The following is a 25,519-nucleotide window of genomic DNA, read 5'->3' on the forward strand; positions in this document are numbered from 1 at the left end:
CTGATAATAAGTGCATTATTTCTTCAAGATAGAAGAAATAATGCACTTATTTCTTCTATAAGAACAAATGGTCAGGCCCGAGAGGATGGGCCTGTCCATCCTCTTGTTTTGATGCGTCCTGACCTGCCAGAGGACCATCTGTGGAGCAGCCCCGTCCGTAAGACACCTGCTCAAAAGAGTTGGTACTACGTTTCAGTTTTCTCAGGAGGATGTCATCTGATAGGGCACTGTGTATTGAGCCCATGCGAGAAACAATAAAGGTTTGTGGGGGGGTTTTCCATAAAAGATCTAGCCCCTGCAACACTTCCACAGTCAAACTAGAGCGTTTTCCCGTTAGAGACCTTCCAAATAAGGACAGCTCTGTGGAAATATGCCATCCTGAAGGTGTATTTTTAATCCAGTCCTGGATCACCCTGCAGGTAACATTATTTGTTTTCACCAGATGGATTTTCATGTGCAATTAATTACTAAAAATAATTTATTTTAGATTTAATTTTAGATTAAATCTAAAATTTAGAAAATTTAGATTAAATCTAAAATTTAGATTTAATTTTTCTTTCACTCCATTCATCTGCTTATGTTTCAAATAAATACATCTTAATAGTTATCTTTTAATCTCTTAAGCCTAATTGTAGCTAATAAGGATTCAGCTGTTTTGATTATGTTTGTTATTATATAACGGTAATGAACTGTGCTTACAGCCTAAGAGTCTCCTGGGAAATAACACCACGCCAGTTCTATTGAAACAAGTCAATCAGAAGCTATTTTAGTGCTGACGTTCCGGAGAATTGCCGGCAACATCCTGCAGGGCAGGATCAACATGGCACCCCCTGCTGAAGACTATTACTGCCGCCAGTTCCTGCCCAACACCTTTGACCCTTCCCGCTGCAGGTCCTGCCTGCGGCCGAATCACATGCACCTCAGTAACTCGACTGCAGAATACCCAGATGCTGCAGCTTTGGACAGTCCACATGAGCTGGTACGTGCATTACAAGTAGTGAAATCAGCCTAGCTTGCATTTTAGCAAACCAGGGTAAAAAACAAATCTCTTGAGGAAAAGTAAGAAATAATGACCATTTATCAAAACTAATTACTGTGCAGTGTAAATTTTGGGGGCAATTCTAAAGCTGTGTGAGAATTCACCGAGTCCTTCCCTGCTGCATCACTATTGATGTGTTCTTCTCAGTATAGTGTGAAAGTATTCACACCCCTTTCCACAGTTTCATTTTCTACTACAAATATTTCATGCCTTTTAATATGGTTTTATTTGATGGACAACACAATTTTATGGAAGGAAAACTGTACATTGGGTTCTCAATTTTTGCTTTATGAATAACATTTGCATTTGGGGCATCTTTTGGGAAATCCCTTTTACCAGTTTGTAGATGAGGCCCACATTACAAGCCCGCTCTGCGTAACATGCAGCGACCGGCTACTAATGAGGCAATGGAGATTCAAACTGCTTCGCCATGTAGAGACCAAGCAAAATGTTCATTTTTGTGGCGCATCTGTATCTTATTTTGAAGGGATATGTAAACATTACCATAGCAACCAGAGTCAGAGCATTTGGGTGGTGGTCGAGAGGAGATGAGTAGAGCTTGTGAGTCTTAAGTCTGGTTTAGACAGCAAGATTTAAGAATTGTCGTCCGATTCTCCAAACCTCTGTGACCACAGAGCTGATAAAAGTACAACAGGTTTGATTGGTTCGTGTCTCCAAGGCAGGAGCAACACGAACCGATTCCAGTCACGAACATCGCGATTCCAGAAGAGAATCCACAAAACCCCCAACATAGCATATGGGAATTTAGAATGACGATGTAGAAGCAATAGTGATAGTTTGTGGAGTCATTTTAAGAAAATAAAGACGTAACAAAAAGAAAAGGCGGTGGATAAAAGAGACGGGAGCAGCCGCTCTCTTTGCTGCACTATGATTTGGAGGTGAATGTGTTTTTTCATAGTTAACATTTTTAACTGAATAAACATAATAAACATATATAATAATGACCTTTACATATAATAATAAACATTTCCACATATCATCTCCAATATCCACCAGACTCTCAGTTGCGCGATATGTCAGCTGTTTGGGATTCCCCTCTGTTCTTACGTCACAGCGCTTTCTGATTGACTCCCTGTCACATTCAGCAGGTTGTATTCTCGTTCCCAGTCAGGAAAAACCCCACAGGCTGCGATAAAAAGCCCAAGACAACCCAAATTGGGCATATTCAGGATTTAGCGGGAACACCAACATGCAGAAGCCTCATCATACGAGCAAGTTAATGCAGAATGCTATTTTTGCAATGTACAATTAGTTTAAAAGTAGAGTTTAAAATCTGAAAAAGTTGAACCAATGCAGATGTCTTAGACTTTCTACTGGTTGATTTCTCAGAAATGAGCCTGACCTTAGACAGCTTCCTGTTTGGGTTGTGGTTACTACTTAATACATCTTTTATTAATTAGTACTGGGTACTTTTCAGTGAAGTTACTTTTGTTATACATGCACATGTTTTTTGTAGCTGTGGTTTCTCAGTTCTCTGGGGATGGGAGGGCTTTGCTCTTTCTGAACGTGTGAATGCTCTTCTCTTCTCTTCTCTTCTCTTGTCCTTTTCCTCTCTCTTCTCGTAAGTCCTTCTTTCCCTTTAAACTTTTTACCCCATCTTTCTACCTTTATTTTATTTTCCTACTTCTTCACCGTCTGCTGTCTATTGCATTCAAAATAGCCCAAAGCATTTTCTAATAAAGTTTTTTATAGATATATCAAGGTACATGATTTTGAAAGCCGTAACACTCCACTTGTGAAAATAAATCTGCTGGCTTGTCCTTGGCACTCAGACAACAATTGTGAGTGCCATACTGCCAGACAGACCACATAAATAAAACATTTTTGTGGTTTTGGCTTCTATTTGACATCAAATTCTATTTTAGAATATAGAGCCAATTTAGCAAGCATTTTAAAGTAGTTCCAATATTTTGCTTGCACTCTTTCACAGGTCCAGTACTTGCCCATCTGAGGCTTCAAGCTTTGTACAAAAATATTTTTGCAGCATCAATATGCTCCTGAGAAAATAAAACATAATGCATGTACCTTGCTGACAACTGTCAAAACTGCAAACTCTTATAGCCTATATGCTTTCCACCATAATTCAGCTGTTACAAGCTAAACTGTAAAATTATTCCATTGAACCAAACACAAACTTCCTCTTTAACAACTGTTACTCAATGATCTTGTAAACTTTATTAGAATCATGGAGCTTTTTTAGTACTTTAGTTTTTGCTCTATGTGATCTTGCAATTTACCGTAACTCAAGCTAATGCTAAAAATATGTTGACTTTGGTGTTAGCTTCTCAGGCCTTCTTGTGTTTTAATATGAATTTTTGAAATCGGAACATTGTAAGTAGTTGAAGTTTCTCAAAAAAAAAGTGTCTGGCATTCATTGCGACACGTAATTACATGCACCATTAGGATTTTTCAGAGTGAATGGCTAATAAAATAATTAAGTAAATTCCAAGGAGGTGTGAGACACAATGTTCTACTATGTGTAATATAGCAAGATGACTATGACCAGTCAATCAAGTAAAACCTAAGGTGGAGGTGGTAGACAGATAGCACATCAATGTGGCATTTGATTCTTTTATCATTAATTAATGAAAGCTTGCTGCAGTCCTCTGGGAATGGGTGGAAATCTGATATGCACTGTCACAATCACCCTGCAGTAGCACAACCCCACTGGTTAAAATAACCTGTAGAGTAGAACATGCCAAGGAGTCCTATAGTGACAACATTTACATTAAGTTAGACTTTATTGTGTTTTTAGAACCAAAAGAGATTGGATCTAGCATTCACACACCAGCATCCAATTTGGAGAGAATCTAAAGGACAAAAAAAGTGTATAATCTGTGTTACTGAAAGGTAGAACTTATGATTGGGATCAAGAAAAAAGCTAAAAAGGTTCCAAATGGGCGGCGCTGGTAATGCAAAGGCACTAGAGCAATGAAATAATGATGAGCATGAACACAGACTAGCTTGAGTTACGTCCTGCGGCGTCTAAGTGAATTGACTTTGCTACATTGAATGAAGAGGTGAAGGTAGAAGGAGCTGAGCAGCAGAATCTTGACAGCAGATTTCACAAAAGGATCTTTCCAGTCACGGTGAGTGAAAGATTTCTTGATAGACTTTACTTATAATTTCCTACAGAGATAAGTGTGTTGAGTTTACTTATAAGGCCTTGTTCTTTGAAGACTCCAGCTTTTTAATTTAGTCACATGGCGCAGGACTCATGTAAAATGGGCAAAATAGCCAAATAAAAATATCATTTTTATTTCTAATTTTTGAAAAAGCTAGTTACACTACAGCTCAAACTGTTTCAGTCAGGTTATGTATCTCACAATATTGACGTAATTCCAGTCTTTGTTGGATTTAACCTTTGACCGAGTCATTTTGCAAATAATCCAGATGTTTATATTTAATATTTTGTTCCTTTCCTCTACAAACCAGGGTGTAGCTGACACTAATGACGATGATGAGGATGATTATGAGGATCCAGCGCTGTCTGAGGTGACGACATGTGCCAGCAGTGATGACGCCAGTGGCTGTTGGACATTTGAGTGGAATCTTGAACGCAGCCTGAGTCCTGAGTGGGAACTCGAGAATTCTGAAACTGACATTCAACCTAGGTGACCCAGATCATACATTTTAATGTCCTGTTATTAAATATTCAACTGAAAAATATATCACTTGATGAAAAAAGGGGGGGAAATTGGTGAAATGCCTAGTTGAATTAGTGTGCAAACTAATATGTCATTGATCCAATTTCTGGTTGAATTTTGGCATCCAGTCTCCTTCAGTAGGAGTCTATTCGTGTTCAACATCTTGGCTTGAAAACATTTTTCCACTCTAACTTGCAAGAGTTCATCATACCTATCAGATGACATCTCTTGTGAATAGCCCTCTTCAGATAACCTCACACATTTTCAGTCTTACTTAGTATTGGACTCTGGCTAAGCCATTTCAAAACTTTATTCTTCCTCCCCTAATACTATTCTCTAGTTTATTTGAATGTATGATTGGACTAACCAATGTGCTAAAGAAAAATAAAGGAGGTTAGTTTTACAGCAGACACCAAAAGGTTTGGGTTCATCCTAAATGGTTTCAGATGGGATTTTAACCAGACCTGCATCTTTTCTTTGGGAGAAAAAGTATTCATCTTACAAGCCTGCTCCTTAGTCCAGACAAGAGAATGTTGTGTAATGTAGACCACAACCGTACTTCTTGGAAAATCCTCCAGGGTTACTGTTTGCCTCTAGTCTTGATCCCTTTGAGGAGAATATCCAATTTCTGTCTCTGTCTTCTAGCTATTCAAATCAGTGGGAGTGTTCAGAGAGAAGCACATCCCTCAGCCCACAGAGCCCTCCTGCAGGCCAAACAGAAATGACCAGACTGGACCCATCTCCCCCGAGAGACACTGAAAACTCCTGGATGGATGAAAGGAGGGGTAGAGACATGTCTCGCCGGGCGTCAGGTCTGTCAGTCACACAGTACATCCCGTCATACAAGACATCTATATCTTGAACTTAGGCACAATATTTTGGCACGCATGAATTTTTTTGCTAAACTGTACTTTGCTAATTATATAATAAGACGGTGATGACAGTGTTGTATGACTTTCAGAGTCCAGAGGAGGAAGGGAGAAAGAAAGTGGCTACTTTTCCCCTGACAGAAGAGGTGACGGTGTGCAGCAGATGGATGAGGACAACAAGCGTACCTATCGCTATCTTGAGAGAGGACATGCCCTGCCAAGCAACTATGTGCCCGAGCCCAAAGCCTGCGTCCCCTACAGAAATGTCAGCCTTGGACTGCCATCCCAAAGAAGAAACCCAGAGACCTATATGCAGGCAACTTGGAGAAGTGAGTCCCCACAGAGGTACACATACCACTCAAACTTCAGAAGAGGTACAGACTCTGAGAGGAATTCTCCAACACGTCACAGCTCTTTGAGTCCAGATCGCAACAGATTTCCTGAGTCTGCCATGGGACCTCAGAGAGGTAGCTCCCTCTGTAGGAGTCAGGCTCGGTCTCATGCCTCATTTCAGGGCTCCCTTCAAATTCAGTCTACTGGTGCTTCACGCCACACATCTGGCAAGTCCAGTCCTTCACGGAGGAGGGATTCCACAGCTTCTCATAATGCCTCAGCACACAGACGGGCAGACTCGTTCCCGCTACACAGTGCTGGCTATGAAGACCTTAAGATGACCAGCCAAGAGTCAAGGAGTCCGTCACAATCTTCAAATAAACACAGTTTGGATTCTGAGAAACTCTACAGAAATCTTGAGTCTATATCCCGGCGTGGTTCTTCTGCAGTGAGGCAGAACTCATACGAAGCGTCTCCTCGAAGCAGAACAGCTGTCAGCAGTTTGGCCAACTCTCTGTCCCACAACAGCCGTGAAATGTCACCATCCAGGAATGGCTACAGTCCACAGAGTCACGGCTCACTAAGAGAGCCTGATTCAAGAGACAGCAGGATGAGCAGATCCCAAAGCTCCTGGCAGGGGTCTTCACACTCTTTACTCAATCTCCCACCGTCACATGGTTCCTCTTCATTGAGACAGGAAGGTGCAGGCTCCCAGATTCTAGTTGGGTCGCCCTCGCACATTGCAGTCACAGACGGTAATGATGGGGTTGCTTCTTGGCAGGGGTCTTCACACTCTTTACTCAGCCGGCCCCCATCACAAGCTTCCTCTTCATCGAGACAGAAAGCAGACTCTCGGGCTCTTGGAGGATCACCCTCACAGTTTGCAGTCACAGGCTCTGATAAGGTTAATGAGGGATTCGGCTCCTCACATGGGTCTTCACCCTCTTTACTCAGTCGCCCGCCATCACAAGGCTCCCATTCATTGAGACAGGCAACGGACCTTCAGATCGGTGGTTCACCTTTGCAAGCTGTGGCAACGGATGCTGCAAATGCTAATAATGATGTTACTAAAGTCAGCTCTGAAAGAAGTAAGAGCACTATCAGACGAGGAATGGATGCCCTGTTGCTCTCCGAACCCAAAAAAGCTGTAGTAGAACCTGAAGAGGTACATACGTCAGGACTTCTTTCATCATTTTGGTAAAATTCTTGTCAACAAATGCTGAATCTGCACAAATCATTATGAATCCAAGGTTGGGATGACCATAGATGACTACATCATGCTGGCTGATATACCCAAGATTCAGGTGGAGTCAGAAGAAGATTTTCCAGGGCTGAGACGGAGAAATGAGAGTCCTAGTCCCTGCAGAGACCAGAGACAAAGATCATACAGGTGTGTGAGATTATTTTACTTTAGTTTTTTTGCAGAATTGCAGTCATGATGGGACTTTATGTGATAGACTGAAAAAACTTTGGTGCACATTTATATTCAGTCACCACCTTTCTCTGCTATTGCAGCTGCAAGTTAAATGGGGTATTCAACCATTTTAAACCTCTAGAGACTGAAAGTGTTAGTTCATTCATTGTTACAAAATTGGTCACGCTCAGGTAGATTGTACATAACGCATTGGTAAACACCTATTGCCAAATGCCAAAGATTCAGCAACATTGGCTGTGTTTAGAGTCATTGTCCTGCTGGAAGGTAAACCTCCAAGGCTTGTTTGTTCATATTGGTTTTTTGCTAGTTTTATGCTATAAGATGTTTTATGTATCCTATTTTACTCTCCTTAAAATCTTTACCTTTCCAAAATGTTTTGTGGTTGTGTTATTGTGAAGTGTGTTGTGGTTTCATCCTGTGAAAGGTGCTATATAAATAATTCTAGCATGAAAAGGTATGCATTCATCTTCTGAAGGTATCAAGATGAAACAGACATGCATAGTTCAAGGATAGAGCCAGACGAGAGGAGGAGGGGAAGAGAGAGGGGGAGAGACAGACGAGAAAAATGTCGAGACCTTGAGACTGGACGATTGTCTCAGAGACAATCTGCCACTTCTCTTCATACACAGGTAAGATCTAGCAACTGCCCAGGCCTTCATGAAAAATGTTGAAACAGCCAACGAAAACCCAGTTTGTTCTTCCACATAAGACCTCAGGTCTAAGTGAAAAACACAGATCTTTGAGAGTGAAGGACCGAGGGCACCCTGAGCGCTCGCAGACACAGGTGAGCAGTTTCAGTACTTCCAGAAACTCTGCAACACACGTGTTCAGAGGAAAATGGGTCATTTTTGCTTCTGTTTTCATGCATCATGTTGATGTTTGTTCCATCTGTTTTATCTGACTCTGCCGTCTCACTGAAGCTCATTGCAGCGGAAAAAAAACAAAAACATTACTCAGCAGTCTGTTTTAGGGCGGCATGCACATGTGATCAATCATCTTTATTAATGGATTCAAGAATAGTTTTGCAACAGGAGTTGTTTCTACAGGAGTTTTTCTTTCCCTGGAGAAGTGAAGTAAAAAGTTTTTTTTTTTTGTTGCACTTTTCAAAACTGCTGAGTCGATTTGTAATTAATGGATATAAAAAGCTGTAACTATATTTCTATTGTTTTACTGAGGAGAATGTTAAATTGGGTCAAAGACTTCATTGTTGCAGTCTAAAATGCTTAGAGAAATGGTATGACCACACTTTTGTGGCTTCCTCTTCCTTCTGCATGTCATGCAGTACTTCTCTCTTAAGTCCTGTTTCTCTGTCATCACCTCATGCAACTTGGACACAACGTCTTGCTCGGTGAGTGTTTTAAGGTGTCCTAACTAGCTTTGGCTGCATCTGCTTGCTTTTCAGAGTGATTCTGAAAACGTTTTATGAGTTCCTCTTTCTCCTCCAACAGTGCTGATCATGGTTCACAGAAACTACAGATCTTCCTGTTTTATGTCCTCATGTTTCAAGACTGCTCTTACTTGTGAAGAGATAACCGTCTTTATCACCTTTGTGCACGTTTCAGACCACTGTCGCAAAATCAACTGGGCCGTTTTGTCTGCTTGATAGTTTCCGCTTCCTTTAGTTTCACAATCAAAAATGAGACACAAGCCACAGCAGAGAGCTTTCCAACCGTTTGGCTCTAATGCTTCAATTGCAGATGGTGTTTTCTAAAGGGCTGGATGTCCAGGCTGGATGAGCAAGGCAAAGTAAGTACCCGTTTTCACATTTGTTCATCATGCTACATTTTTTGCTGTAACCATCATTAAAGAACCGGGCAGACAGTGTGAACCCAGAAAGTACAAGAGCCTGTTTTCAATGTGCCTGACTCAGCCAACAGACTATGATGATTGTCTGGGCTGTGTTAAGCGTGGTTTCTATATGATTTAAGCAGCATTTGAAAACAAAATTCTGGTCCAAACGCAAACATTATCGGTACACGTCACATTCATTTTGGGATTTTAATCATCCATTTGAATCATTTTTCTATTAGCCTGCTGAAAGACTAACCTGTCAAAGTTTAAACCGTCTACTTTTGTAGCTGATTTGAGATGCAGTTACAAATATTACACTAGCCTTCACTTTTTATTATCTCACAAACAGTTGTAAAAGGCATACTGTTATTAAAACAGCCACACAATACAAAGCTGCTACCAACGTGCTTAATAGTTGAAACATCTTAAGTTTGAAAACCTCATCCTGAGTTCTTCACACATACTTCATGTCACTGTGGTCAAATTAAACTTTGTCTTGCTTGACCATAAAACCTTAGAAAACGTTTGGCTGGTCCATGTGAATATGATTATTTTAGAGCAGACACTGCTTAATCAGTCAGTATCTTCCTCAGTCTGCACTGATGCTAAACATGCTGAGCTGTAGATGGTGTTCCAGTACCTTCTACTTTATGACTGTCTTAAGCATAATGATTCCTGGATTGGAAGAGCAAGCCAAGAGACATTTTGGATCAGATAAATGAAGTAAAGATGTAATTGGATAATAGTTGCATGTTTGTTTTATTTCATTTTGCATGTTTAATTTTGACCCTGTGACAAATTGAAATAAATTTTAAAAACTTTATCCATCCATCCATCCATCCATCCATCCATCCATCCATCCATCCATCCATCCATCCATCCATCCATCCATCCATCCATCCATCCATCCATCCATCCATCCATCCATCCATCCATCCATCCATCCATCCATCCATCCATCCATCCATCCATCCATCCATCCATCCATCCATCCATCCATCCATCCATTTTCTTACACCCTTGTCCCTCAGTGGGGTCAGGAGTGGTGCTGGAGCCTATCTCCAGCTAGCGTTCTGGGCGAGAGTCAGTCTGTCGCAGGGCAACACAGAGACACAAAGGACACACAACCATGCACACACACATTCACACCTAGGGGCAAATTGGAGAGGCCAATTAACCTGACAGTCATGTTTTTGGACTGTGGGAGGAAACCGGAGTACCCGGAGAAAACCCACGCATGCACAGGGAGAACATGCAAAATCCATGAAGAAAGACCAGGGCCAGGAATCGAACCCAGAACCGTCTTGCTGCAAGGCAACTGTGATGATAATGTTGCCAAGTAATATTTTGATGTCCACATCTGTTCATTTTCAACAGTGGATGAAGCACTGGTTTGTTCTTGGTGACACTTTGCTGAGGTACTACAGAGACTCGGAGGCAGAGGAGGTAGGAACCGATGTGTCTCAATGACACTTACAGCGCCTTGTAACATTTTATCCCATCAAAACTACGAGGTGTAAGATTTTTAGTGGTATTTTTAAAATGTAACACAAAGTAGAACATATTTGTGAAGAGAAAAGAAAAGATCCGTGGTTTATGAGGTTGTTGTGAAAAAGTTATTGTGGGAGAAAAAGTCATAAAATGTTCTGTTGGCAGTTTTTTTTAATTTTTTTTACCAACCATATAGAGGACACTGTAAACGATAAACATAATCTCTTTTCTTATAATGCAGTCAGATGATTTGGACGGAGAGATTGATCTGACTTCCTGTGTGAACGTGTCAGACTGTGATGTAGAGAAGAACTATGGGCTTCAAATCCAGGTAATTTTCAGTGCATCGCTGCTATCCTCATGTTTTAAAGCATTTTTCCAGGTCCAGTGGGCGGTCATTCAGATGCCCCACTTCTTGTGTGTTTCCCTCTTCTTCAGACAAAAAGAGCTGTGTTCACTCTCTCTGCTGTGACATCCAGAATTCGTCGGACCTGGGTGAAGTTACTGACACAGGCCATCCAGAACAACTCGCAGTGAGTTCCACGTTGTGTTCGGTCTCATTATGGGATGAATTAAAGAGATTTCTTTCGAACCAAAGCAGAACCTCACTTTAAAGCTCCATAACTGTTCTCTAAATTATTTTTAGAAGAAGGAAATCTTAATTACATTTATAATATTCTAAACAGACATTATCTCAATTTTAATTCTTAATGTAAAAATGAAAAATGGGTGGTAATAAAATATTTTTTTACTTGTTCATCAAATTTAGTTATTTGACATAAATTGATATAATAAATTAATTAAATTAATATTCCTTTTTGAAGTAAATCATGTTGGTTTTAATCTAAAATTGTAATTGTAATTTTACTAAAGTATTCAAGGTGTCAGAACCTCTCTATGATTGGTTGGTCAGTCTCCATTGAACCCCTTCTGTTGTCATTCTTTGGATGTGTAACTCTACTCTTATGCAATTCCTCTTATTTTGACCTCAGCCAATCAGACTCCGGCAGTGAGAAAGCGAACCCCAGCTCCCGGAGACTGTCGTCAAGCCAACGGCCCGCTCAGTTCCCCTGCAAGAACTCCGGCTATGAACCTGCCACTTCTATCTACAACACCATAGACGCGAATGCCAACAGGGACCCAACGACAGAAGGCGACCCGGACACAGACCTGTCTCCGGCCACTCAGAGGGAACAAGGAGAAGGTTGGGACCGTGAGCAAGCAAAGAGACTGGAAGAGAGGAACAAGTGGTTTGAGGAAGGGGTCCCTCTCAGTGAGATGAGCTGCAGGTGGGACTCCATGGAGCTGAAAAAGGGGAGCGTTGCAGTCCCTGTTATTGAAACCATAGACTCTGAAGTCAATAAGAAATGGACAGAATTTGAGACGTCTTATAAGGACATAAGCTCCCAGTCTCTCATTGGAGCCCAGGCCCATCAATCAAGTTCTCCAGATTTGCCAGAGTCTCTAGTTTATTCTCAAATGTATCAACCAAGCCCAGATCAGGTCAATCAGACTTGCCTGTCCTCTTCGAGCAAGGCTCTTCCATCAATAAATAGTCAGATCCTTCCAACTAACAAAGCTGAAGCGCTTCAAAAGGAGGTAAGTCAGTAATTCCTTTAAGGATGCAAAAGTAAAGCTTAATATTTAGTGTGTGTGCAAATCAACTTCCCAATCTCTCGCTTCAAAAGCAGGTCGAAAGCGTCAGGAAGGAGAATCAAGCCAGGGAGATGGATGTGGACAGTCCGTGCGGCCCTGGAGCCCCCTGTAGGGCCAAGCTGAAAGCCATGGAAGCAGCTCATCAAAAACAACTGGAGGAGCTGCAGGAGAAGCATGCCAGGGAGAAGAAGAAGCTTGAGGAAGAGAGAGACCGCATGCTACTAGAGGAGAGCCAGTCTGCTGCTGAAGGTTAGCTGACACGTAGTATCGTACAAAGGATGTCCCATTGAGATTTATTGTCCAAATTCTGATCCAAGCCACTTAAGAATAAGGATTACCAATACAGAGTCACAGTTTAATACATTGTTAAAATCACACAATTGTTTCTGTTTCACGACATACATTAGCATTGTGATCTTCTGTTAGCTGAAGTAGTCTAGTCTTAGCATGGTTTTTTCCCCATTTTCATATTACTTGTTGATAATTAAGGTTCACTGTTGTCTACTTTTAGTTCAGCAGACAATGGTGTCCTGCTTCGTAAGCTTCGCACATTGCTGTGGATGGCATAAATTTAATGACCGGTGTTAATTTCTACTAAGCTCTCCTAAAATAGCTGGGGATTTTATACGATTTAAGGAATGAAGAAAACGACAAAGCTATTTCAAAATTCATCGCAGTCACCCTGACTGCCTGGAATTTAATTGGGACGTCCCTAAATAACACTTCTACTTCTACACTTCTACACGCTTTCTTCAAGGCTCTTCTCCCATAACTTTACAATTGGTTAGTTTTCTAACTGATTAATTTTCATTAAAGCTATGGAGGCACTCAAAGCAGTTCACAGGGAGGAGTTGGAGAGAGAAGTGGAGAAGGCCAGAGGGCTGGATGGAGGAGCAGCACACGTGGACGTCTCCTACAGAGGTCATACGTAAGTTTATTCTCAGCTCTCTGTTCTGCTGCTGATAAAAGCAACTTCCTTCCAGGCGCTTGCTGCCAGACTGAGATGATCCTAACTCCATAACGACCCTCACTGTGATGATGCCGTACAATTCAGTTCGGAACTTTGTGTGTTTGTCTACGTCAGGCCTCAGGCGGATGTCTTGCACGGCGAGTTAAACGTGCTATCAGAACGATACTCTCAAAAGTGCCTGGAGTTGAAAAGCTCTGAGCACAACAGCAAGAGCCGAGAGACTGAGCTGGACTACAAGAAGAAAGAGATGGAGCAGCTCCAGAGAGAAAACCAGGTAGCTGAACATGAAATTGTGTTTTAATCTCCACTGTATTGTCATATTATTGCATAATGCATCTATATTTAACTTTCCAACATATCTTTGGAACACAATTTGTCCAAACAATTTCTATTTTTCAGGAGCTTAAGATGAAGCTTGCAGAAGAAATCAGTCGAATGAGATATTTCATTACAGGCCAGAAGTCTGAGGCGGTCTCACTTTGCAAAACCGAGGAAACTCCTTCCAATTTAGAGGTATTAAGAATAAATACATAGTCTTTTGAAATAATTTTTACTACCACAATAAAGAATCCAGTGTCTCAGTACAATCAAGCCCCCAGAGTTCATAGCTATCAAATGGTCTTGATATACCATTGGAAACAACACAGTCCCACCATTTAAACACTGCAATTATGAACCCATAAATAAATCGAAGTAGTTTGCTCCATGCACTGTTGCCTGATCCCTTCTGTTTTGAAATTCTTGACTTTGTGTGGTCAGAAACATCCTACTGTGGTATATACTGCCTCCTCCTGGTAAATGTAATGTATTGCATTATGCTGACGGAGCAGATGCGCAATATCTTAATTATGTATTTTTCAATGCAACACACACACACACACACACACACACACAAAACTAACCAATTTCTGGTTTCCTGAAGCAACATTTTCCAATTTGTAATAATATCTTGTGTAAATACCAGTTGTTTTATTTGTATTAAACGTGAAAACTACATTAAACTCAGCTGAGAATTATGTCTGTACATTATTTGACACATACAATCATCTTGTAAGCTGAAATGGTGAGAAGTTGCATGTTTTGTCTTTCAGACATTGTTAAGAGCAAAGGAAAATGAGGTACAGTATCTTAAAAAAGAAATCAGCTGTCTACAAAATGAGGTCCAAACGCTTATGAAGGTATGCTTGAATTACCTTAATAAATATAAAATCTTTAGCAAAAACCTCTTGTCTTTACAACCACAAACTTTAATGTATTTTCTTAAAAAGTGTATGTGACAGATTGTCAGAAGGTAATTATTAGTAAAGTGAGAAAAATCTAAGTTCCTGAAATACCACAAAGGACTTGCGGCTGTGAATAAAGTGGAAGGTGGTTCTACAAATTATTGAGTCAATGGACTGAATTCAAGTGCACAGCACACTTGTCAGATTCGATTAACTAAAAACCATTTATCTTTTTCCTTTCACATAAAATAAATTAAAATTTGTGGTTGTAACAGAGAAAAATGTGAATATTTCTATATTGGAGTGTGCTTATGACGTTTGTATTTCAAACATTCTTATGTTTGCTACAGGAAAAAGAAGCAGTCTACAAGCTGTATAAGGAGGCCTATGTTGAACTGAGCGATACAAGGGGTCGAAGCCAGTTGGAGCTGGGCTCCCTTAATGAGCATTTAAGACTGGCCAATGCTGCACTCCAGGAGGAAGGCAGACACACCTGACCAATAAGGTCAACACATGAACTTTACATCAAAGGATGAACAGCAGCCAGCCAATTAATAAATATCACGTAAAACCAATCTTATTGCATCACACAACTGTTATGTACGAACCACTGACCGTTCTGAAATAAAGAGAATGTGCTTCACGTGTGATTGACTTTGTTTATTTAGTGGACACACTTGTAAACATGCAAACAAGAGTGAAGGCAGAGATAATAATTCTGATAGCTTCACAAGACAAGAGATTTCTCAAAATCAGGATCAATAGGTGCAGCGATATGAAGGAGATGGCTGGACGAAAAGGATGTCTGAAAGTGCTCTTTCCACGCTCATCGAGCCTGCGCTGGCTGGTATTCTTTCAGTCCATATTGCAAAGCACCCTGTGGACAAAGGTTTTCACAATGTCATTCATTAGCAGGAATGCTATGAATTGAAAACTTCAACAAATAAAGAGGAGATAAGAATTACATGCACAAAGTCTGCAATTGGTCAACATGCTTCTGACACACCTTTTACACAGGATCAGACATAAAAGATTTGAGCTATAATCTTTAGCCAGCGTTTAAGGTGTGGCTCTGGGACACATACCGTTCACCTCTTATGTGGCAGACAAAAGTCAGTCATCGTCGTCGTCATCCTCGGGGACAAAAATGTCATGCTCCTCCAGAAGAGCGGCAAAACTCTTGCTGATCAGAGTTCCAACATAAAGGAAAGGCACCACCACCACTGTCATGCGGATAAGGCCAAAGGGCGTCTGCAAAGTTCAAAAAGTGTGAACAGTGTAAGTCAAAGACTCCACCTCTGATTGCTATTAAGCACTGTGCTCTAGACTGAGAGAGCTTAACCCTAGTAAAATGACTTCATTACAATGATTGTTTAAAATAGTCTTTAACAAATTTAGAGCTACCTGGCTTACCTTTTATATTGTATCACCTTTCAAAGGTTATGCATCTTTTTGTTCATGTCCTGGCTCAACATTTGAATTGTTTGCTTTCATGTCAAGTTTTTTGGGGATTAGAACAGCAAACTAAAGACAAAGTAGTGAAATAGGTCTTCATTGTTAAAACACTGCATCACTTTTTGGCCATCTTAATGTGAATTCACTGCAGATATTTCTGATTAAATCAAGCTTTAAATATAAATGCCTGCAACAATAGCCTTGCACATAGAAAGCAAAATTGATGTGGTCGGATGAATGGACTGATGAACACTGTAATAGGGAATACAGCCTGGAAATACAAATTTACCATTTTCTTTTGTTAGTTATAACCCAGACCAGGAAAATATGAAAAATCAAATTCCACACTTTTTCAGGACCTGTGTAGGAGGAACCCGTTCTGAATTCGAAGCTAAATTAAACATATTTACCAATGGTGAAAATGTCAAACCAGATTACAGACTTGGTTTTGACAATAATCTTTTTTTTCTTTGCTATGGTCTGCCAAACTGTCACACATAAGGTTAAAAAAGTGGGCACTTACAGTGAGGAATTTAAATAGAATATGCCATTTCAGCTTTAGAAATCCGACAGTGATATTCTAATGTATTATTTTTTGTTATCATTTCGAAATATTATGGATGGATAAATCATATATCATCTTATTTGTTCTTGAAACCTTAAATAAAACATAAAATTTAAAGAATAACTACAAGATTAAAAATTCTGTAAAAATACTTCCTGTATATGTGTAAACACACGCTCACTGGCTAACTGAAAGCGCCTTTGCAGGTTTTCTGCCTTTCTATTGGCCGTTTCTGCTGTCAATACATCTTTAAGCCCGCCTACCCTGTTTCTTGTCGGTTTTCTCTACTTCGCGAAGATAAAAATGCTCACTTTTTCAGGTTTCGGAAGGATTGCTCCCGAAGGTGTGGATACCACAGTTCTGCTTTGAGTCGTCCTGGAAATGGTGGATGTTTTCAAGCTGGGGTTACGGGTCATTATGCCCGTGTTCCTGCTGAAAAGACGGAGAGGAAGCCGCAGTATACTCGTCGCCATTTTCGTTCCTTACAGTGGGACGTTTGTGCTCGGACAGGGTTGGGTTTGGTTGGGTGTGACTAGCAGTTTAGTGAAACACCACACCAACATACAAATATTAACAAATGTACCACAGCTATTATTAAACATATTAAAAACACATGGAAAATATGGACATAATGTATTGGGGTCATGTCTGTTAATTTATAATCATAATATATAATCAAAACTAATGGAATCCATTTAATTAATATTTCCTGCCAGTTGCAGTTTTGCTAAAATATTAAACGTGAGTGGAAATATTTCCAAAAATTAATCTAATTTTATTATTTGCTTTCAGGAAATCACATCACATCTGGTAAACTAAATAACACAATAATTCACATCCCAAACAAGAACAATTAACTCTGAGAATGTATATTACAAGGAATTCAAAAATACTTTTTAACTTTCCCCCCTACTAGTTTGAACTTAACTTTAGTTCATACACACTGTGTTAAAAGCTTCAAGCTCAATTTACCAGTTAGTAAGTCTAATCACTTGATAAGTTAGTACAGGCACTAAAGCACCTATAGATTTACTTTTGTGTCACATAATGAGTGACTGACTTTTTTTCCCTATGAATTAGGCTTCAAGTGCCCCAAAAGAGGGGATCCTTAAAATTCTGCAATACTCAGATGTTAATCTAGATAAAAGGCATAATGGCAATGTGTATGCTGTAAATATTAGAGAAAATAAATAGGGTACTTAAAACAGATCAGATTAATACTTGTTTGTGTTGTTATTGTGCACATGTTGAATCAATTTTGCAGAAATGTTTGTACTTGACCAGAGCAAGTCTAAAATCTCCTCCACTGTTATTATTGTTTGGGAACAGCTGATGCACATAACTTGAAGTAAGTGAAAGATTGTTAACCTCAATATTTATGTTTATTCATATATAGAATAATGACTTCCTACAGAGAGACAAATTTAACCCAAGGCTCATCTGTGATGCAGGATAAATGGTTTTACTTTCTAATAAAATATTTTATCTTACTTTAGAAGTCTAAACACAAATAACATCCAGCCATTTTCTAGTCCTGTTCTGTGTCACTTTTGCAATTTAAAGAAATAAGTGAATTTTTCAATGACATTTTGATTTCTTGACATGACTATGTTTTCATTAAACAAAGTTCACACAAGTACAAATCCACCCTCCAATGCAAATTTTGGAAGCTATTCTACTTATAGCATAAATATAATTATGAAAAAATATAATATAATAAAAAAAATTGTATATTCTCATGTAGCCTATTCTATTAAAATAATAGTAATGGAGATTAAAATTCAATAATTTATCGAACCTAGTTGACTGCAACACCTCATCGGAATCACGGAGCGCGCGCTTTCCGGTGGCGCGCACAAAGAGGAACTGAGAAGGCGGAAGAGAGAGGACGTTGAACAAACTTGACAACTTCTAGCTGCCTGGCTAGAAATACGTTTAGATACTATGTTAACAGAACAAGTTGGTTTTCATTTCCATACATATTTGGTTAGCTAATCAAACGCCCTGACTGCATTCACTCAACTAGCCACACGTTTCAACCCGACTAATGGACTCCAGCAGTTTTTAAACAGCCGCTGCACTTGCTCCTTTCAGCGGTCCCGAAGCCTTCCACCTTTACAAAGCCATATTCAGCTTCTGTAAAAGTACAGTGACATTCAGTAAACTGAAGAAACTGTGGCTTTGGTGGCGCTTGAGCTTTTCTTGCTGGTGGGGGAAGTTGACCGTGTTATTGTGAAGGAAAAAGCCAGAGGAGAGGCCTACAGCTGAAGAGACTGGCCCGCGAGAGGAGCACTGCTGGCGGGGACGGACCCACTTCAACAACATTAGGCCAACATGTCGGCCCAGGCGCAGATGCGAGCGATGCTGGACCAGCTCATGGGGACCGGAAGAGACGGTGAGCCGGACTTGTCTTGTTTCAGTCTTGATTAATAGCCTCACAGCGCTCGATGACTGGTGTTAGCATTAGCCGTAAAGCTAAGCTGTCAGTGAGGCGTGCTTCTCACAGCCTGGCTAGCATGAGGGCAGCTAACTGCTTAGCAACCTGTTGTAGACAATATTACAGAGCCACTTAAAACCTTATTTAGAGTTTAGCGACAAAGTTCATTTGAACTAAGCCGTTCTGTGTAGCTATTACAACTAGTTGTTCTAAGTTAACTCCCCGAATTTTTTAACTTTGCGCTCCCTGTTAATAACTACTCAGCTAGAATGAAATGACACTTTGACCACTTCAGTTTAGATTTTTATTTATAGAATCACACTTGTTTTAAGGGAGCATAAGATATTTTATAACATGTATTAACGCACAAAATAAAATTACAAATCTCACACCTGCTGCCTTGCTTTTCCTCTGTTTCAGGAGACACCATGAGGCAGAGAATTAAATTTACAGACGATCGAGTCTGTAAGAGCCACCTCTTGGATTCATGTCCTCATGACATTCTGTCAGGCACTGTAAGTATCATTAATCCAAGTAAACTTACTTTACAATAAAAAAAATAAGTGTTTACATCAGAATTTGATTAGGCTTGAGCAGAGTGATTGCATTTATAAGAGAAGCCATATGTGGGCCGGAGCCTGTGATTTAGATTGTTTTTCATAATGCTTTTTAGATGTTATGATTACTACATACACATCTTCTAATGCAAAGACTGTGGTAAAACAAGTCCAGACTAGCAATTATGTATGATACTTCTGTTTTTTAATTTGTATATTAATGAGAAAGTGATATAGAAAGTGAAATATTGCACTTTTTTGTTTATTGTTTTAGAGAATGGACCTGGGAGAATGTGCCAAAGTCCATGATTTGGCTCTGCGAGCAGATTATGAGATCGCCTCCAAGGAAAATGAGTATTTCTTTGAGCTTGATGTAAGTCGCCTAACTGCTCATTTCTGACATTTTGAATAAAAGAAACATAATCTTTGTCCCAGCCGACTCAGTCATCGCTTATAAAATTCTAAAACAAAGCAACAGACTTGTTGCAACAGACAGATATTTGTTTCCCCAAATATATGTTAAGTAATTTTAAACACTTTCTTTAGCTTAACATATCTTTCATGTTTTATTTATCTACCTGAATCAGGCTCATAATACGTGCATAGCTCAAAAGCATTATATGTTAGCATCTTAGGGGTTTAGGTTGTACAGTTAAACTCTTTCTTTTGATATAATGTCAAAATTCACAATTTATAAGTGCTAAAACCAAGAAGTGTGCTAATCATGTTCTGATTTGGCTCCTTCTGCTTTTCTTGTTCGATTGTTTGCTGAATAATTAGAGGGAAATGTAATTACTATTAACAAGTAAATACTTCCATAAAATTAGCATATTGCTTTGCCATTTTTCAAAGTGGCATACAACCTATAGTAGTCGAGAAAATAATCTTGCTCACACTTATTACATCCAAACACTACCAATAGTGGGATAAATGATTCTACTTTCTAATAAAACATTTTATGTCCTTTTAGAAGTCTAAGAAATACTGTTCCTGAACTGACGAATATGTTGTTCCAGGCTGCAGAACACCTTCAGTCTTTCATTGCTGACTGTGATCGTAGAACAGAGTTGGCTAAGAAGAGACTAGCCGAGACTCAGGATGAGATCAGCGCCGAAGTGGCCGCAAAGGTGATGAGCACTCTGGTTTAAGCAATGTACTCCCAAGAAAAGCAACAAACATGGATGTGTTTTTTTTTTCCTTCTACCTTTTTCTTTTTGTCTTCCCTGCCATGAAAAGGCCGAGCGTGTCCACGAGTTGAACGAAGAGATTGGGAAGCTTCTGGCTAAAGCGGAGCAGCTGGGGGGCGAAGGGAACGTAGATGAAGCCCAGCAGGTGCTAGAGAAGGTGGAGAAAACCCGGGCCTTGAAGAAAGAAGCAGAGGTCAGAAATGTTGCCTTTCTGTTGCTTTGTTTGGCTCTCCGGGTTTTAGGTGAGACTGCGTTATGAACATGACCTTACTTCAGACGTTTGATTTGTAGTTAAATGATACTCAAAATGCCAAAATAAATGTTTGGAGTAACGCTCTCTTCTTTCCTAACCGCAGTTTTGCTTATTTGTTTTAAAAAGGATGTTTACAGAAACTCAATGCCAGCTTCCAGCTTTCAACAGCAGAAACTTCGGGTGTGTGAGGTGTGTTCAGCCTACTTGGGTCTCCACGATAACGACCGCCGCCTGGCAGACCACTTTGGGGGCAAACTTCACCTCGGTTTCATCGAAATCCGCGAGAAGCTGGAAAAGCTGAGGGTAAGGATGCTTGGAGGCACGAATGCAGTATATTTACATTTTAACTACTGATCTTTTAACTCCTCTTTCCATATTCAGAAAGCCGTCGTAGAAAAACAAGAAAAATTGCGCATGAGGAGACGAGAGGACCGTGAAAAAGAGGAGGAAAGAGAGCGACAGTGGGAGCTGGAGCGGGAAAGAGAGAGGGAGCGACAACGAGAGTGGGAGAGAGAACGAGAAAGGGAGCGGAGAAGGTAAGAAATTCAGCCGCACAATGAAAAAGTTTGGATTTATTCACAGACGTCATATGTATCTTTATGTGTCATTTTCTCAGGTCTAGATCCAGAAGTGGAGATCGATACAGGTATTCGTTCGCTGCCTTGAGTCACATAGCATTTCTGTCTTTTTTTTTTTTTTTTTTTAGATTTGGATCGTTTATAGAGAAATGGTGAGAAGATATAAGATGTGATGTTGCAGTCGTTAAAGAGAATTTATATTTACCGTACTATAAGGCCCACCTTCAATGAATGGCCTATTTTAAAACTTTTTTTATTATAAGGCGCATAGAATAGAAGCTACAGTTTGGGATGCCACCCGTTCGTATTGAACCTGAGCGAGACGCAATTTGTTCCGTACTCTACAAATGTGGATGTGTAATAACAAAGAAATGGTCCCCAAATACTTTATATAGTAGGCTGTCCCAGTCATTGTTTCATTCACGGTGTTGGTGTTGCGATATTGTGCCCAACTGCTTTCTGGGTAACACAGACCAACCGACACGCTGCCGCCGCAGTCTCTGTCTCTCTTCCCCCGCACCCCCGGCTTTAAATGTATAGGGGCTGGTGCCTTGGTAACCCTAGTCGAAGCACCGCGGATTAATGTCTAAAGCCACTTTGTTGACATAAAGAATGTCAACAAAACAGCCCGACTTGGGTCGGCGAGGAGAGCCTTCCGTGACTGGACCGGGGCGTGGCCGGACGATGGTCACCCTTCTCCGTTCGGGCACAGCATGTTCGTGGAGAACGTGGTGCTAAATGACCTGCAGGCGACCTGATTATCAGGTCGGCAGGTAGATAGGTCAGTCAAACTTAATTAACAAACCAGTTTTTTGACAACTATCCCAGCATGCACCGCGCGCTTCTTCTTCTACGGGCGAAAATGAACTCGGCGGCTGCTTACCGTAGTTGCTAGACCTGTTGTGGCTCAATAAGGCGCACCGGATTATAAGTCTCACTGTCAGCTTTTGAGGAAATTGAAGGTTTTTAGGTGCGCCTTATAGTGCGGAAAATACTGTACACCTATTTGTCACCCTCATCAAAGTGAAAATCACCCTGTTCTCACCATATGCCGTGTTTACTGTTACTGTCATGTTTTATTTAGTGATTCAATTATTGAAAAAATTGTTTAAACAGGGATGGAGGCAGTTCATCGTCACATCGTGCGAGACGGCACCGCTCCTCTCATTCCAGGGAAGATGGACCGGACCGGGATCGTGAGCGAGAGAGGAAGCATCGACACAAAGACAGACACCGCTCACGCTCCCATTCTCACAGGCACAAAAAGAAGAGGTGTATATATTATTTATCACTTCAGTTAATTCTTATTTGAACATAAGTTAACATTTAAGCTTATCTTGTCAAGTGAATCAGTAAAGTGGAGTGACTTTGAACAGTGAAAATCTACCAACTTTTGAAATCTGTCCTAAGATGTGACTTCCTAATTGTTAGGAACACAAAAAGAACTATTTGTGCTCCAGGTTTTTTTTCTTTGTCATATTGCATATTGTCATATGTGGTAGGTCAACACAAAATGGTGCATAATAATAAATGAACACCACTATGTTTTAAAACATGGGGTGAATGCATCATGTTGCTGGGATGAGGACGCACTTTATTCAAAGGAACAGATTATTTACATGTTAGATGACATGAATTATTTGAATCAGATATTTTAGAAACAAGAATTAATCTAAAACCGGCCGTTATGGACTGGAGTTGAACTGTTCTAGAAAGACAGCGGCACCAAACATACAACCAGAGCTAAATGAGAGTGGCTCAGATCAAAACGGCCCAGTCAAAGTTCAGAATTCAACGTGGTAATTCTTGAAATTTGCAGTTCACAAATCCTTCATTGGGTTGAGCTTAAACTTCTATACAAAGATGAAGTAACACAAAAGACCTGCAGCTGTTAAAGAAGTTAAAGGTGGTCGTGCAAAGTTGAGGTCAAAAAAAAAAAAACAGCCATTCATTCTTTTCCTTGAACTTCAGAATTGTTACTCTTTCCCAATAAAACACACTGATGTGCTTTTTGTTGCAAAGAATGACTTTCGTTCTCTTTCCTTTTTTTTTTGGTTTTTTCTTTTTTCCTTCAGATCCTCTAGAGACAGATCATCCCACACGCGTGACAGAGAGCCATCCCCGTCCCAGGAGAGGTGGCGGGAGCGTGCAGCGGAGGGATGGCGAAATGACAGAGCGGAGGGGGCAGACTTGGAGGACAGGGAGCGCTCTGCTTCTCCTAACGTGGCCAGAGGAAGGGAAAGGGAGAGATCCGTGTCGTTTGAGCGAGACCGGCGCTCAAGCTCCGAGGAACGGGAGTCTGGCGAGATCTGAACAGTTACTTTGCTGGTTTGGATGCTAAGTACATAAGAGGAAGGGGAAACGTGCTTGTTGGTGTCGGTGCATTTGATTTGACTATGCATGTTCAAAGTGGGACATGAGCTTGTGGACGGTGGGGATCAAAGAAACATGCAGACCGACTTTTAAGAGACCATAGAAGGCGGGAATGTAAGAAGGCTGTACAGTCATGAATTTTTGTCATCTTGCTGGCCTGACAGTTATTCACACAGGTACCAGGGGAGTTGAGGTTTGGCTTTATTTCTGTTTTACTGAAGTGCTGTTCTTTTCCTTTTTGTTTTTATTTTTTACAGACTAGTTAGACCGTTAATGTTTCATACACATTAATGATATAGATGGGCTGTGGATGACAACATTTTTCTAACAATGTTTTATTTGTTGCCTTGCAGACAATAGTCTCCCCATACACAACCTTTGAGAGGCGCCATGCAACGTGCTCCCCTTGAAAACAGCCTCTGTTGTCGTCCTTAATGAAGTCATCTAAATATTTTCAACCGTTCAATTTACAGAATAATGGTCGGTGCATATTTACACACTGATGCTGTAATGTAGGATGAACTTACTGGAAGAGTTTGTGGGAGGGGTCCACATTACCATACTACCACCACCACAAGTGAATAAAATGTTCTTCTTTTGTTCAAATACTCGTGGTATGTTTTTTTTCCTTTTGCTTATCACAACTCGAATATGTTTTGTGACACCATTACCCATTGAGAGGCAGGACTGTAGATTTTTACGTTTACCTCTAGTTGTTGCAGCTGACAAAGTTGGAGGTTTGCGCTAAAATTTAGCAAAGCCTTTTGCAGCGTAGACTGCAGAATATACAAGATAATTTTAATTCAGAGAGGGAAACTTATAATATATACATTACAGTGATGTATTGACATTTTATTTGTAACTTTTGATGACCGAGGCCAATTAAAACACAAAATGCAGCTTCTGAGCTGTATGGTGTACTCTCTCTTGAGCTAAGAGAACAAGGTTGGTTTTTTCTAGATGAAATTTACTGCATTTCCTGTATAAATCAGAGTCTCTGAGTTTTGTAGGAACAGGGGAAGCACATAATCCAAGATGTTGGGAGAATCGATGTAAAGTTTCCAGTCAGGGATTACTTGGGGAGCCATGTTATCTGCTGATGTTTTAAAGTCTACAACCATTTAACAGGTTATTTGTGCATGAGGAGATGTATTGAGATGATTTCATTTTCCAGCAGTAACACAGGCTGATCGTCTCCACACCACTATGCCAAAACTATTTAGTAATTTGCTCCAAGTGAGTGAATATACCTCAGAGTACACAAATATACTTTAAAGAAATCTGCTGTCTAATAAAAATGCTTTCTTTTTATTTGTATTATGTATTACTTTTCCAAGAAAAAGATTTTGTGGGTTTTATCTACTGAAAACTACAATTACAACTACAAATCACCTTAAATTTATCACTGCGTGTAAAAACTATATAGGTGTTGCCTTTTGCATTCAAATAGTTTCTGATGGTATTCTAATTTGAGATACACTTTGGCGTGCGATGGAACATATTTCCTATATGACCCTTAATATGAAAAATATGCTCTTTGAAAGACCAGGCAAGTACAACCATTGTCAGTTTTAGGGCTTAAATGTTTAATTTTGATGTGTTAAATCATCTGATCTTTACCAGATTCCAAAAGTTTTTA

At 40.1% G+C, this 25,519-nt stretch overlaps 3 protein-coding genes across 4 annotated transcripts; 2 read left to right on the forward strand and 1 right to left on the reverse strand.

Annotated features, from left to right (window-relative positions):
- The first annotated feature begins 4,053 nt into the window (after positions 1-4,053).
- LOC103469584 (uncharacterized) lies at positions 4,054-15,125 on the forward strand. Its single transcript, XM_017307105.2, has 18 exons — positions 4,054-4,149; positions 4,496-4,674; positions 5,353-5,519; positions 5,669-7,074; positions 7,160-7,299; positions 7,820-7,973; positions 8,054-8,128; positions 9,058-9,090; positions 10,513-10,581; positions 10,868-10,957; positions 11,065-11,159; positions 11,619-12,225; positions 12,315-12,531; positions 13,099-13,210; positions 13,367-13,526; positions 13,652-13,765; positions 14,344-14,430; positions 14,826-15,125. The coding sequence occupies exons 3-18, from the start codon at positions 5,429-5,431 to the stop codon at positions 14,970-14,972; spliced, it is 3,597 nt and encodes a 1,198-aa protein (XP_017162594.2). The 5' UTR covers positions 4,054-4,149; positions 4,496-4,674; positions 5,353-5,428; the 3' UTR covers positions 14,973-15,125.
- Positions 15,115-17,003, reverse strand: smdt1b (single-pass membrane protein with aspartate-rich tail 1b). 2 transcript variants are annotated; one of them, XM_081609754.1, is made up of 3 exons: positions 16,807-17,003; positions 15,568-15,726; positions 15,115-15,352 (listed from the first exon to the last, which is right to left on the reverse strand). In XM_081609754.1, the coding sequence occupies exons 1-2, from the start codon at positions 16,966-16,968 to the stop codon at positions 15,589-15,591; spliced, it is 300 nt and encodes a 99-aa protein (XP_081465880.1). In that variant the 5' UTR covers positions 16,969-17,003; the 3' UTR covers positions 15,115-15,352; positions 15,568-15,588. The 2 variants fall into 2 exon arrangements, with proteins under 2 accessions (XP_081465880.1, XP_008413306.1); XM_008415084.3 differs by having other exon boundaries at positions 15,561-15,726; positions 16,807-17,001.
- A 1,338-nt stretch (positions 17,004-18,341) lies between these two features.
- LOC103468180 (putative RNA-binding protein Luc7-like 1) lies at positions 18,342-24,486 on the forward strand. Its single transcript, XM_008415071.3, has 10 exons — positions 18,342-18,890; positions 19,353-19,447; positions 19,764-19,862; positions 20,506-20,616; positions 20,726-20,869; positions 21,056-21,232; positions 21,311-21,465; positions 21,546-21,575; positions 22,624-22,779; positions 23,583-24,486. Exons 1-10 carry the CDS (start codon positions 18,830-18,832, stop codon positions 23,818-23,820), a joined length of 1,266 nt encoding a protein of 421 aa, XP_008413293.1. The 5' UTR covers positions 18,342-18,829; the 3' UTR covers positions 23,821-24,486.
- The last annotated feature ends 1,033 nt before the right edge of the window (positions 24,487-25,519 follow it).

This window comes from Poecilia reticulata, chromosome 1 (genome assembly GCF_904066995.2).
Source record: "Poecilia reticulata chromosome 1, P_reticulata-male-v2, whole genome shotgun sequence".
NCBI lineage: Eukaryota > Metazoa > Chordata > Actinopteri > Cyprinodontiformes > Poeciliidae > Poecilia > Poecilia reticulata.

Bases quoted from the DNA above. Each gene is read 5' to 3' on its own strand.
- LOC103469584 (XM_017307105.2), top strand. From the start codon at position 5,429: ATGACCAGACTGGACCCATCTCCCCCGAGAGACACTGAAAACTCCTGG. The intron at 7,075-7,159 runs GTACATACGTCA...TATGAATCCAAG, and splicing joins CTGTAGTAGAACCTGAAGAG to GTTGGGATGACCATAGATGA. The intron at 13,211-13,366 runs GTAAGTTTATTC...TGTCTACGTCAG, and splicing joins GTCTCCTACAGAGGTCATAC to GCCTCAGGCGGATGTCTTGC.
- smdt1b (XM_081609754.1), bottom strand. From the start codon at position 16,968: ATGGCGACGAGTATACTGCGGCTTCCTCTCCGTCTTTTCAGCAGGAAC. The intron at 15,727-16,806 runs GTGAGCATTTTT...TGAACTTTGCAG, and splicing joins TCCTTCCGAAACCTGAAAAA to ACGCCCTTTGGCCTTATCCG.
- LOC103468180 (XM_008415071.3), top strand. From the start codon at position 18,830: ATGTCGGCCCAGGCGCAGATGCGAGCGATGCTGGACCAGCTCATGGGG. The intron at 19,863-20,505 runs GTAAGTCGCCTA...ATGTTGTTCCAG, and splicing joins AGTATTTCTTTGAGCTTGAT to GCTGCAGAACACCTTCAGTC. The intron at 22,780-23,582 runs GTGTATATATTA...TTTTTCCTTCAG, and splicing joins CACAGGCACAAAAAGAAGAG to ATCCTCTAGAGACAGATCAT.